The sequence below is a fragment of the Bombus vancouverensis genome, chromosome 2, assembly GCF_051014615.1.
Source record: "Bombus vancouverensis nearcticus chromosome 2, iyBomVanc1_principal, whole genome shotgun sequence".
Classification (NCBI taxonomy): domain Eukaryota; kingdom Metazoa; phylum Arthropoda; class Insecta; order Hymenoptera; family Apidae; genus Bombus; species Bombus vancouverensis.
This window is the reverse complement of record NC_134912.1, coordinates 16,384,503-16,398,326: the sequence shown is the minus strand read 5'-3', so window position 1 is coordinate 16,398,326 and position 13,824 is coordinate 16,384,503. Positions and strand designations below refer to the sequence as shown.

The 13,824-nt window shown below is 32.8% G+C and overlaps 2 protein-coding genes across 5 annotated transcripts in view; one reads left to right on the top strand and one right to left on the bottom strand.

Annotated features, from left to right (window-relative positions):
* The window catches only part of LOC117166818 (sodium- and chloride-dependent glycine transporter 1), a 42,935-nt gene extending 36,227 nt beyond the window's left edge, over nucleotides 1-6,708 (bottom strand). Inside the window, exons 1-3 of one of the 2 annotated variants that reach the window (XM_076627897.1) lie at nucleotides 5,387-6,708; nucleotides 5,011-5,264; nucleotides 4,884-4,947 (exon numbers count right to left, since the gene is read on the bottom strand). The gene's annotated coding sequence lies outside the window, so the exon portion shown is untranslated. The remainder of the gene's footprint in view (nucleotides 1-4,883; nucleotides 4,948-5,010; nucleotides 5,265-5,386) is intronic. The other variant, XM_076627896.1, reaches the window with a different exon arrangement.
* A 464-nt stretch (nucleotides 6,709-7,172) lies between these two features.
* Nucleotides 7,173-13,687, top strand: Ube3a (ubiquitin protein ligase E3A). Of its 3 annotated transcripts, none has more exons than XM_033351053.2 (12): nucleotides 7,173-7,781; nucleotides 8,549-8,684; nucleotides 8,764-8,944; nucleotides 9,778-10,143; nucleotides 10,224-10,534; nucleotides 10,618-10,815; nucleotides 10,913-11,212; nucleotides 11,268-11,468; nucleotides 11,560-11,837; nucleotides 11,919-12,135; nucleotides 12,211-12,446; nucleotides 12,537-13,687. In XM_033351053.2, exons 1-12 carry the CDS (start codon nucleotides 7,735-7,737, stop codon nucleotides 12,655-12,657), a joined length of 2,592 nt encoding a protein of 863 aa, XP_033206944.1. In that variant the 5' UTR covers nucleotides 7,173-7,734; the 3' UTR covers nucleotides 12,658-13,687. The 3 variants fall into 3 exon arrangements, with proteins under 3 accessions (XP_033206944.1, XP_033206945.1, XP_033206946.1); XM_033351054.2 differs by having other exon boundaries at nucleotides 8,493-8,684; XM_033351055.2 differs by lacking the exon at nucleotides 7,173-7,781 and adding an exon at nucleotides 7,931-8,036.
* Nucleotides 13,688-13,824: the final 137 nt, after the last annotated feature.

The following is a 13,824-nucleotide window of genomic DNA, read 5'->3' as shown; positions in this document are numbered from 1 at the left end:
TTCTGAACAGTGTTTAATCGCATTGGAGAGTTTTTGATCGGTTTGTGATTGGCTAGAAACATTCACTGGAAAACGAGATACTTATACATCGATACAATCGGATACTTGACTAAACTAACATACAGTAGCTGAAGAGATATTGTATGCATCCACCGTACTTATTATAGCGTTTACGTGCCAATGAATTAGATGATCTGCTAGTATTCTTGCACGACAAGAAAAATTCAATATGAAAACGAGATATAGAAGCTGATAAAAAAAGCTACTTCATTAGAAGATAATGGGACGTGCATATATTTTCTATAGTCACTGCATACAATAAACCAGTTGTTTATCTATTTCGATCGCTCGAACATATTCTCTATGATGGAACATGTTTTTTACGAATATTCAATGGACCAAGCAGGATGTACGATACAATTTCGTAGGGAAACAGGAAAGGAGAAAAAGGAGAAACAATCGGACCAAACGGAGGTGGCGATAACAGCGAGAGCAATGAAAAAAAGCGTGAAGTATCACAAAAAGGGGCGAATAAAAGATGAGAATAAAAATAGAGCGACAAAGAGAGGTAGATGGAAAGAAATACGCAGGGACGGAAAGATAGATAGACGTAGAAGGGGTGAAGGGTAACAAACGAATGGCAAAGTTGGCCTTGATCGAAACTCGGCCGCATCCAAGCGGAAGCTTCATCCCCTATCAAGCGACCCCTGGTCTCTGTAAATCCGTGTACTTTTCTGCTTCCCATTCGCAGAATCTCTATCGTGTTCGCCACCCCAGTTCCAGCTTTTCGACTGTGAAAAAAAGCCTGTTTACTTCATTCTGTTCCTGCTTTTTTGAAAGAGTTTTTGCTTTCGTCTGCGATAACGACAACGATTGTCTCGCGAGGCTGTGTTGGCTTCGAAAAAAAAAAAGAAAAAAGGAAGAAAAGAAAGGAAAAAAGAGAAAAAGGGGGTCGACTGTGGACGCTTTTCTCTTGGTTTGATTAAATTCGAGCCGTCAGATCGATAGATCGCATATTTTCTTCTGTGCCAGTGCGTCTTTGCTTCGAAGATTGAATAGACCTTCGCGAGAGTTTAATGATTTCCTCTCGCGATTCCAGCGGAGCGTATCTGCTCTCCACTGGTCTATTATCCTGCACAACTCTCGAATGGCCACTATCTGGCGTGCATTTCCAACATTCGATGAGCCGGAAATTGCAAGATCGTGACGAAAGTCCATAAATTGTAATCGCTTACGGCACATTCTTATCATATTTATCACTGAAACTGCTAAATCAGTCAAAATGGCAGTTTTTGTGTTTAGAATTATTACATTAAAAACGTACAGCTTTCGCTCAGACATACTAGTTTATTTTCGTCATATTGCTTTAACATCGACTGACTATATGCAATATGTTTCGGTATTAAAGGTAGACAGCGTTGATCCCAGTGTTGAAACTAATTTATGTTAAAAATACGGATCGATCTCGATAAGAATCTGATGTTAGTTTGTATTTTTATATCAACATTTTCAGAAAAAAATTTTGTAAAAATATGTGCTGAATTTATTTATTATCTAGAGGTTATTCTACCAGGCATAAAAAATATAATGTGTTATTTAAAAAAAATACGAAGGTGATCTTGAAGTTTCCTACACCCACGAAAAAATTATCCCTCGATATAATAGAATTTTTATAAATAAAAACTTTTCATATCCCTGAAAATAACACAACTAATTAAAGAGATCAAAATCGATGATCCACAATACTATAGTATTTAATGACCATAGGAAAAACATGATAAGTCTATTTTCTTTTTCTTCGTTTCTCTACTTTTGTATCATTTGTTGACTAAAAAGAAGTATTCTAATATAAAACAGTTGAAGAAGGGTATGACCTAATAAATTCGAAGAAATAAAAAAATTGTGGTAAATCCACAAGGTTTTGTAAGAGACGAATACATCAGTTTACATGTTAAGTTAATTTAACTAATCCCCTACGATATGATTTAATTAAAATTAGCTCAACATTATATACTTTGCGTTATTACCAGTTATTACCATTACCATACACTGTACAAAGATAACTTGCAACATCATCTCCCAGATATTATTGAAAATATGCCATTCGTGGAAGAAAATATAATAAATAAAAATAGCCACAACACACAGCCAGAAACGTACAGAATTGGTTGGGAACTCAAAAATGTTTAGTTTTGCACTGACCTGTACAAAGCCCACACCTCAACTCCATAGAGAATCTATGAGGATTATGAAAAAGACGAATGCGTGATTCGCATGATTCATTGCCATCGTCAATTATGGAATTGCATAATAGAATTCTGGAACAATGGGAACAAATACCTTCGGATTATTATCAAATTCTTGTAGAGAGTATTGCAAGACGTATTAATGCTATTTTATAAGCAAAAGAGTTGTGAACAAAATACTAATACTGTAAATATTGAACTTTTGATAACGTGGTGTAAAAATGGGTTAATCGATTCTTTTTACTACAGATAAATAAAGAAGATTTATACTGTAAAAGAATTTTTTACATTTTCTCTAATCACGACAATCGTATGTGTTACATTTATTTTCCATATTCCTTATTGTTTATGACGATAGATAATAATTTACAGAAAAGCTGTTACTATTGGCTCAGTTTTACTCCTTACTGCATATCAAGACGATAAGTTATAATTGAACTTGTGGTAACTTTTCGATGTGGAAACTTTCGTTGCCAAAAGAAAAATCGAACATCGATTTTTTGGTAGCTATTAAAAGATTTCGAGGGCGTATCAAATCGAGTAATGTTCCTTTTGCATCGTCTTCGAAGAAAACATACTGTTATAAACCTTTGACATATTTCGAGGATAGATATAGATGTGTATCATCGAAAAATCTGGAGTAGTTGGCTCGGCACCAAATTACTGATGACACCTTACTCACACGAGCACCGATTTCTGTCTAATCAGCGACTCTCGATCATCCGGCTAAATGGTCCGAGCTATCTGCTACGAGAGCGATCTCGAGAACTTTAAATTACACTGTCAACTTAAAAACTTGATAATTCGTCGATAGCACACATTATCCATTATTCAAGTTATTGAGGAAATTTCTAAATCTGCAAAGATGAATGTATTTAAAAGAATGTAAAAATAATTTCGAGTGTGTTTAGTCGTCAATTTCAATTATGATAAAGTGTAAAATATAAAACACCACTTGAGTATAGAAATAAAAGTTCGAAAATATATCAGAAATTCCTTTTCTGCCTGTCTAGAGATTTTAAAACGAATAAAATATTCTAAATATAGATGTCCATCCTAAATTTATTTAATCTGATTTCCTACATTTATGTATCACAACATATCGATTCTGTGTTAAATTAATTATCCATCATTTGTATATAAAATAGAGCATAATAATCACATTCTATTTTCTTATCTTTTTATGTTCATATTCTTCTACGTTTAAAATATTTTTAATTCATACGCATGTGGTAAGAAACTGAGAAAATTTTTCACATCTTGGACCTGAGTAGCAAAAGTTATATGCGAGCACTTCTGAATAGCAAAATATTCATATCGTACACAGAATATTCACGTCCGCATAATATCATGTAAAACATAATCGAACAAAAGGGGAAAAATAGACACAAACTAAATAATTGCTAGAAAATCATATTCCAACAAGTATAATTTACCTCTGTTTTAACCGCATACACGTGGCGGAATCAAACTTTGATCTCGAAATTACTTTTTATAAAAATGTTGCTCTTTTCCTGTTTTTAAGACTTGGGAAAAATTCAAACGCAAAAATAATTGCAACCACGCGATCGTTAACCAAAACTTCCGTTTCTTCCTTTTCCCTGCACTTTCCGACCGTGTTTCCTTCCCCACAAAGTTAACGGAGCCACGGAACGTAATGCTCGAACGACGCGTGTTTTTAACGTTGCAATTAACAAGAAAGTGGTGAAAAACGTATTCAAGCCAGAGGTAAAAAATAACATATTTTTCCTTTCGTTTTTACGAGAAAATTATTGAGACAAACGTAATTATTATTTTAGTCGAAAGCAGAAAATTAAACGAATCAAAAATATTAATTTTTGAGTGATCTGGTTACACGGATAATTATTACGAATGATTAATATTTCTTTGTTTATACTGATGATCATATTATGTGATATCTCTTTTTGGTCACCAACAACCATTATCAGTGGTAAAAAATTTTTAGTAGTTGTGAATGTTTCCTAGTTTGTCAGTAAGTCAGTAATCATTATCACGGGCGAAAACTTTTTCTTATTATCTTCCATCATTGTCAATTTTTATTAACACTACTAGTAATTAATATAGTCATTATAATTGCACTTTGACCGTAGGAATCCAATTTTAATGTGTTTCCTCTAGGTATTGTTTATTATCAGTAATGTTAACAGAAATTGACGACGATTGAAAGTAATACAAAGAAACATTTTTTACAATCAAAATGTAAAAAGATGGTATAAAAAGAAATTTATGCCATCAATCAGTCCAAAAAGTATTGGTATACATATTTTATATTTCATTTTTGTAGTATCAAAGTGTTCTACTTATAATACAAGATTTAATATTCCTAAGACCTAATTAATTAGGATGCAAATGCTGTAATAAATACAATAAATAAACAGAATGTTCGAATACAGGTATTTGAAAATTTAAGGGATGATTCTTGATGTCGAAATAAGACGAAAATCAAGAATTAAAAAATTGCATTTTCGGCTTTGTATTTTAGTTATTGACAATTAAAGATCGGTCGAAAGATCCCTGTATGCGGGCAAACCTCCTTACATGAACGAAATTAGGTCAGCCTAAGCAACGGGGTGCACAGGGATCCTCAAATCTAACGATACGTGGGCAGCAACTTACCTCGTACAAGTCGTAGAGAAGAAGGTTATGGCATTTGAAGACGTAAACCATTTTGCACGACGTTCTGTAAGAAAAATCCACATTAAACATTATACCTGTCTAGTCATTAAAATCCATAACAGCATACCGGAAACCGTTTGATGGAATTTCCAAGTAAACAGGATTAATATTTCCTCCAATCTTTTGCCTCCATAAATAATTAATAAATAATAGCACATAAAGAATGTTATACAAATTTCATACGCGCATCGCGATAGTCCCGCTCGCAGGTATCCACAGAAAAGTCACATACGCATTAAGTATTCTTAAGACGCTACTAAACGTGAAAATGAACGCTATCTTGGATGAACCATGCATATTTTCCACACACATTACTGATCGCTACGTATCACAATATTTACGTATGTACATATACATGAAACAAATAATGAAAAAATTATTTGTAATGGTTATTTCTGATCAGAATCACTTAAAATCATAAGATATGAATTGCTATACTATACCTTTCTTAATTTTGGTTGTAACAATTATGGTCCCTGGTTGGTACGAAACGCAGTTTGCGTATATGTATAAAGGTGTGACCGGAGAAGCAGCATTATTCGCATGTCTGGCCAAGTGGCACCATTTGGCATCAATAATTTCACCCTTTTTCCTGTGAACTAATGGTTTCCTGTTCGCCTTAGACCCTCGTTTCGTCCCGAAAGCTCAATTTCCCTTTTATATTCGCCCCGAACCCGTTGAAAATTGTCGAAAGACTCCGCTGACTTCAAACTTTTCCAACCCAGGTTTGCTCCTCGTTTACTCATTGTCACGAAATCGGCCAAGGAATTATACTCGGCGCCGTCCGTGATAATGCATGCTAGATTTAGCATGAAATCGATATTCTCTTTGAGAAACTTCACCGTTAAATATGTAGGATCTTCTACCACATTTTTATTCCATACTTCGTGCTTTTAAATAGCTCGAAGTTTTGTAAGTATCCTTAATGCATTTTTTTTATTTATTAATGAATATTGCTAAACTTTTTCGTAATAAAAAAGCAGCTAAAACTAAGTGTAACAATATTATATAAATTCATACGTTTATACATATTTTGGAATAAAATATCGTAGGTTGGATTTACTCGAAGATTAATAGTTAACATAATCAACGTTATCAATCAATTAAATTTAGAGTAATCTAAATTAATGAGTAGATTATTATGTTTTTGTGCTTGCTTCGGAAAGAAGCTATATCCATTCTCATTCCTTTTGATATCTAAATATATAATGAGAATGTTCATTATACCCGATTACAAAAGGCAAATGAAGACGACGAAGAAAATTTTCCATTCAATTTCCAAATTTTTCCACTATACTTTATCACATGATGTTCTCAAATATAAAAAGAACGTCCTCCTTTATTTCTCTGTAAGAAATCTCGCTGACGGTATGCGTAATTTAGTTCATTAAAAATTCTATTATCTTTTTAAGAAAAAGGTAAATGGAATTCAGCATCGGAAGAAAAGAACGAAATATTCTTAACAAGTTTTCTCTGACGAATTCATGGATTAGATTGTCTCGTATCTTTTATTCGATATAAAGAGGAATTTTAAATGAGGAAACTTTATCGACAAAACATGAAACTGCTGTATATGTGTATATACATATATATGTACGATATGTACTAGATGGAGCTGAACCGAAGTTAAGTAAAACATTCCAATGTTTTGGTATTAATATATAAATGCAATTTAAATTTTATTGTGTAAAATATCAGACTTTCAAGTTCACCACTCACTTTTTAATCGACTCTTGTGTTCTTTTACAATATTCAAGATGGAGTTTCGTAATTTATAGATAACAATAACAAAGGAGTATTGAGACAATACTAAAAAACGAATATTAAGTATAGAGTTTATAGGTAAATTAAATTATAATAAAAAATAAGAAATGAAATGTTACACTAGGTAATTAAAAAGTATAAGACAAAAATATGCGTGACCATTTCTATACAAAAGAAATATTTACATATACATATGTAAGTATTTCCTGCTTTTACGCATATGTATGTATGTATATTAGTACGACCACGATCGATTATTAATATTAATGTATGTATAAACTCTATTAAATATATTTTATTGATATTTTATTGATAATATTGATTATTATAAAAATCAATATTAATACTCACTAAAAATTAATATCAAAAGCATTAAAACGATCTTGTCGCATGATCTAGGTCACATTTGGTCGAGTTATCGATAAATCGAGAAATATCGCTGTGCCCGATTAATCGAGAATCTCGATAATCGCAGCTGATCGTGGCCGTGTAGAACAGTAGACAGCAGTCAAGAAGGAATCGTAAAATAATTTTTTTTTCCTCCCTCTCGGTGTTGTAATATTGATTTGAAAAATTCGTGTAGCAACGAGATCGACGAGTCACACGATCAACGGACATTGTAACGGTTGTGCACTCACGTTCGCAGTGTTCACTTAACCTCGATCAAACATTCGTTTCAAGTTACAGACAAATATACCTCCAGCTCAAAACCATACTACGTTCTCTTTCTCTCTCTTTTCCTCTCCCTCTCCCTTTCTAATACTTTTCTATCTATGTACTTCGTCTTTCTTTCTCTATTCTATTCTAAAGTGTGTACAGCAAATACGTAATACGTTGTAAAAACGTATTAACTTGGTAACTCGAACATTGTGGTTGAAAACCGTCGATAAGAAAGTGTCTAACTAAATTTAGTGTTAGTGTATAAGTGGTTCGACGATACCCCGAAACAAACGGAAGAAACGGTCGTGGTGAGATTTCCTATTACGACCGACAGAGAGGGAGACAAAATTTTGAAGATTCACGGTCTATGAGCAACAGGGGCCAAGAAGACCCTGGGGAAGATCACGCTTCCAGGTGTATATTGATATTCTATACCACTTATCTAGAACTTTCTTCGTCATTGTTTACCCCTATCTTTTATCACTGGTTCTTCGAGTACGACACACTATTTGCATATATCGCGAAATATAATATCGTACGAATCTACGAGGCTAGACTATTTTTAACGTGCTTTGTTTTGGTGCAACGACTCCATTCGCTTCCCAACATTGAGAAGTTGATCCTTTTTCTGAACTGTCATTCTTTAATTGGCAACACCGCGAATCATTGGTAACATGTCACAAGCATGTGTTCTTAGTTAGATGAATTACAAGCATCGGAAAACATTTCTAATTTAATTAAATTCGCTTCTTTTATTTATGTCGTTACTATGCTCGATTTGGTGTCCGGGCTTTTATAGCAAAATTTTTATTTTTATGTTTAATACGGAAGAGAACTTTTACGCAATTCTATTGCCAAATACTAGAAATTCAAAATTCTTTAAATGTATATATAAATGTAATATAACCTGCTAGAAAATCATATGCATATACTTTGTAGGTTATGATTATGTTTAAACTCTTGTAATTCACTGCAAAGTACGAAAACACACAAATACTAATAAGTCTTGATTGAATTATCCTTTATGTATCAAAATGTTAAGATATTTTAACATTATAAAAGATATTGAATTGTTTAACTTACGTTTATTACATAATACTAATTTTTCTTTTGATTTTGTTTTAGAATATCTGTTACAGTACAAATATTGTAATCCCTACCTTCTGTTATTACATTATTAGGGGAGAAGCAAAGAGCCCTTGCAGCGACATGAAGCGTGCAGTTGCCAAGAAGTTGATCGAGCGATATTTTTATCAATTAACTGATGGATGTGGCAATCCTGATTGTGATAATCAAAACTGTGCATCAAGTGGAAAAGTGCATAACTTAAAACCTATGTTAACATTTATTTTTGTTGGAAGTATTTTGTTGCTAATATAATTTATATTTTGAACAGGTAACAAATCTGACTCCAAATCAAGCTGCTGCGCAAGCTATTCAATTATTTTCCCAAGAAGCAAGACTTTGCGATGGAACGCAACCTAGTAAAGTAGCTCGGACAACTTTAGAACCTGGACCAGCATCTTTAGCTAAGAGTTTGCCAGTTAAAAGCGTGAATCCGACATGTTCAGATGAAGGTACTGCATCAAATTCCAACATAAGCCCTGCTCCTTCAGCTACTGACATTCTTACATCCCCAGTAAAGAAGGACATTTCTGTTGATACAAATGACTTAATATCTCCATCTCAAGCTTTAACAGATAAAAGTACTCAAATTCCTTTCAAAAGCAAATCACTAAATAACATGGAGGTTTGTGAGCAATCAGTTTTAAAAGAAAAATCACCTGTTTTACTTCCTATCCTATCAATGGATAGAGATAGTCATTCACATCAATTTTTCAAAACAGATTACAATTGTAATTCCATTCCAAATAAATCAATATCAGATGAAGAAATTTTTCAGAGAATACTAGATAGGTATAAAATTCATATTCCAAATTATAATAACAATTCAATTATTAAACCAAAAAAATATAAAAGAACAAAAGCATCATCGACATATAGAACGAATGAGAAACGTAAACGTAATTATTCTCCAAAAAAACTTTCCTGCAAGAAAAAGTTTCATAAAAAATGTTATTCTCAATTTATTACAAAATTATTAATACTTAATTTGTATCTCAGATGCATTGAAAGAGAAAGGTACACAAAACGTGTTTTTGAAAGTCAATATAATTTTTAATATGACTATTTTACAAAAGTTTTAACAAAAACTGTTTGTCAAATTCATGTGCAGTTGCTATGTATATGTTAATAAATATTGTATTTGATTCTTACTTCTTGTTATTTATTTCTAACTTAAAATACTATACATAGTTAAATATATATTATAATGCATTTTTACAATTACATATAGTAGTAAATTATTTATAAATGTTTTGATAAAAATATTCAATTATTTTGTCAACAGGAAAGCAAGATCCATATCTTACAGAAGCAAAACTATTGGATATAATAGAAAGATGTAAATCGGAGGGATCTTATTCATTATTAATTCGTACATTGGGAGAGATATTTTCATGTGCAAAAGCATTAAGTCTTAGTTTCCAAAAAACTGTAAAAAATGACTCTCCTCTGGCTGCACTTCTTAATAGAGCTTCAGATAGTCTATTAAGGCCACCTGGTGATATGGATAAAGAAGCAATTCGATCTATTCAAGGAGAAGACAAAGAAGAAGACAGCAGTGAACCATCATCTACAGTTCCTAACAATGATGATACTAGCATTGATTTACCAGCTGTGCGAAGAGCTTTTGCTGCTCTTTGGTCCTTACCAGGTAAAAAAGTGTTTTGTAAAATAAACATCTTAAATAAAGCTTATCAATACATTGTTTCTTAAATTTTTTCTGGTATTTAGGAGAAGTGTTCAAATCTGCTTTAGTTAATGCACTAGTCACTTTGGCAGATAATATTGAACTAGATTTGAGAGTATTTCGTATTATGCCATGGGATAATATGGATAGCTTGTTAAACGTATTTTTAATTGTATTTGAAATTCCTATGCTTGGAAACAGTGAATATTTGGAACTTGCTCTTCATATGCTTTGTAAAGCACTGAGCTGTTTCCCTATTGTGGCACAAGCTAAACTAGCACGTGTGTGGGCTAAACATTGTAAATCTCGACTCCCAAGTATTTTACAAGCTCTGCAAGAATTAATAACTGTTAAGGTATAACTATTTAGTACAAATGAAATCATTAAAAGCTTTGATAGCGAAATATTTTTTATCTATAAGAGTTTTCATTTCTACAGGTTATAGGTGGATCTTTTACGCGAGATTATTGCGTTCAAGATGCGGACACTATTACTGCTCCCACGAAAGTTATGAAAATTTTATACTATGCAAATATGTTAGCTGGTGAATTAGATGAACCTGATTTAAATATAGATGAGGATGGTGAATCTACGAGTAACGACAAATCTGGGAGATCTCTGTCGCAAATTCCTCAGGTGAAATTATGAAAATTATTATGAAGTATCGAATTATTTTATGAATGTCGTACAAAAATATTATTAATATTTTAATAATAATGATAATTTCTTACAGGACCCATTAGCTAAGGAATTAGGAATTACTGCACTAGATGCACGAAAACCATTTATACCTTTCACTGACTTTTACAATGAACCACTTAGTGATGCGATAGAAATGGACAAAGATTTTGCATACTATAAGAGCGAAGAACCCATGAAATTTAGTTTTATGAATTATGCTTTTATCCTCACTCCCGCTACAAAGACACTGGGCTTGTATTATGATAACCGTATTAGAATGTACAGTGAACGCCGAATGAGTTTTCTACAGACTGTTGTTGGACAGCCTACTAATCCCTATTTAAGACTAAAGGTTTGTATATGTTTCATTTCTTCTTCTAGCACGTATTAATAATTGTTTACAATAGGTGAGGAGAGATCGTTTAATAGATGATGCGTTAGTCGAATTGGAAATGGTCGCAGTGGAAAATCCATCTGATCTTAAGAAGCAATTAGTCGTTGAATTTGAAGGCGAACAAGGAGTTGATGAGGGTGGAGTCTCTAAAGAATTCTTTCAATTGATTGTAGAAGAAATTTTTAATCCTGATTATGGAATGTTCACGACTCAAGTAATTTAGCGATTTCCATTAATTAAAATCTCAGAAAAATTTTTTAATTGGGAAAATTACTTATATATATATATATCTCAAATTATTATAGGAAGATACACAAATGACATGGTTTAATCCAACATCGTTTGAAAGTGACGCACATTTCACGCTAATAGGCGTCGTTCTCGGCCTAGCAATATACAATAATGTAATACTAGATGTACGTTTCTCTATGGTAGTTTATCGAAAATTGCTTGGTAGGAAAGGATGCTTTGCCGATTTAGAAGACTGGAGTCCTACGTTATATCGAACATTGAAGGAATTGATAGATTATACTGGAAATGATATGCCAGAAACATTTATGCAAACTTTTAGAGTGGCTTACAAGTAAGCTGTAAATAGATTAATAATTATTGAATAATCCATATCTAATAAACAATAACCAATATAATGTATGCTATTTCATAGAGATGTTTTCGGTTCAATATCTTTCCATGACCTGAAACAGAATGGTGACGAGATATTTGTGACGCAAGAAAACAAAAAGGAATTCGTAGATCTTTATGCGGACTTCTTACTTAATAAATCTGTCGAAAGACAATTCAAAGCATTCAGACGTGGATTCCAAATGGTCACGGATGAAAGTCCACTTGCATTACTTTTTAGACCCGAGGAAATTGAACAAGTATATTTAATTTATTTAGGATTTAGATATTTTTATCGTATCAATAATTATTTGTAATTAATGTCTCATTTACAGCTTGTTTGCGGCAGCAAAATTTTTGACTTTGCGGAATTGGAAGCCGCTACGGAATACGAAGGTGGTTACACTGTTGATAGCAAAGCAGTACGTAACTTCTGGCGTGTTGCACATTCGTTACCACCAGAAAGTCAACGAAGACTTCTACAGTTTACCACTGGAAGTGACAGAGTTCCAGTTGGTGGTTTATCAAGATTAAAAATGGTAATTGCAAGACATGGTCCAGATTCTGACAGGTGAAATTTTTAAATAAAGTTACATTCCTATTTTGCAGCATTACACAATAACTTGTAATTGTACAACTAATGTAACGCTTTATATTTTAGATTGCCGATAGCCCACACGTGTTATAACGTATTGTTGTTGCCAGATTACAGTACAATAGAGAAATTGCAAGATCGACTGTTGAAAGCAATTAATTACTCAAAAGGTTTCGGCATGTTATAAATGGGCATAAAAAAAGCTTCGATCCCCCTCCCCCTGTCTTTCAGAGTATATCGAACTTATAATTCGGAGTTCGAGATTCTCTCTTTTCGTCCCGCTATATGGAAGTATTTATTCGGATTTTATGCAAACACGTGGAAATGCTAAAAACCTCTGCTTTCGTAAGGTGAAAGAAAATAAAAAAGAAATACTAAAATCATCTCCTGATACCGAGAATACCTCGCAATCGATCGTTGTCCTCCAATGTGTTTCCTCCTTATGCAAGCGGAAACTGGAATTGCTGTACAAAAAGTAATACAAAATCTTTGCGATAACGTGCTTTGAAACTTTCTTACGTCTCCGTGTTATTTAACTCGTTAATGACGTACTTGATTGACCAGTCTTGCCGAATTGTTTTGATAATTTGTATTTCCCTGCATTGATTCAATGGAAAAGAATTTCCATTTCATTTCCGAATCAGCTTTTAAAAAACTACTACAATTTATCTCGTTAATTTTAATTTTATTCGTGAGATGCAGCATGATACAGTGCATACAGCTTAAAAATAATAGTGAGATGCGCAACTGTGATGTATGTGAAAATGAACCGAGAATGATCGGTCAAAATTTGTAGAAATATACGTATCGTAGATTTAGTAGATCCTATAGTTGATATTCGATGCCGCAAGAAAAAGCCGAGGAACACCCCCTTTGACGTTTATCGTCACATTGTACACAAGACATTTTATATATTGTAAAAGAGTAATGAAGAAGATAAAGAAAAACGCAGAATCATGAACGCTAAATCCTTTTTTCTTTCGAGTTTGTATGTAACTTTCCGCTTTCCATTTCCTTTTACATCACGATTTATCATTGTACGTAAAGTATCTAATTTATATATATACATATACGAGTTATATATATATATATATATATATAAATTCTATACAAATTATACACAACACACGGGAAATGAATTTGTATAAACGTTTGTAATCAGCGGCTCTCTCAAAAAATGCACGTGACAATATACAAAATAAAGTTCTATCGAATAATTCGTGCGCCATTTATTTTCGCATCAATTTAGGAACATAAGAAATCTATACGTACAAAAGCGAAAATAGTCGAATTTAAATGAATCTCGCATTGTAATAATACGTTGTCAAGTGACGTTAGATGCGGCGGACAATTT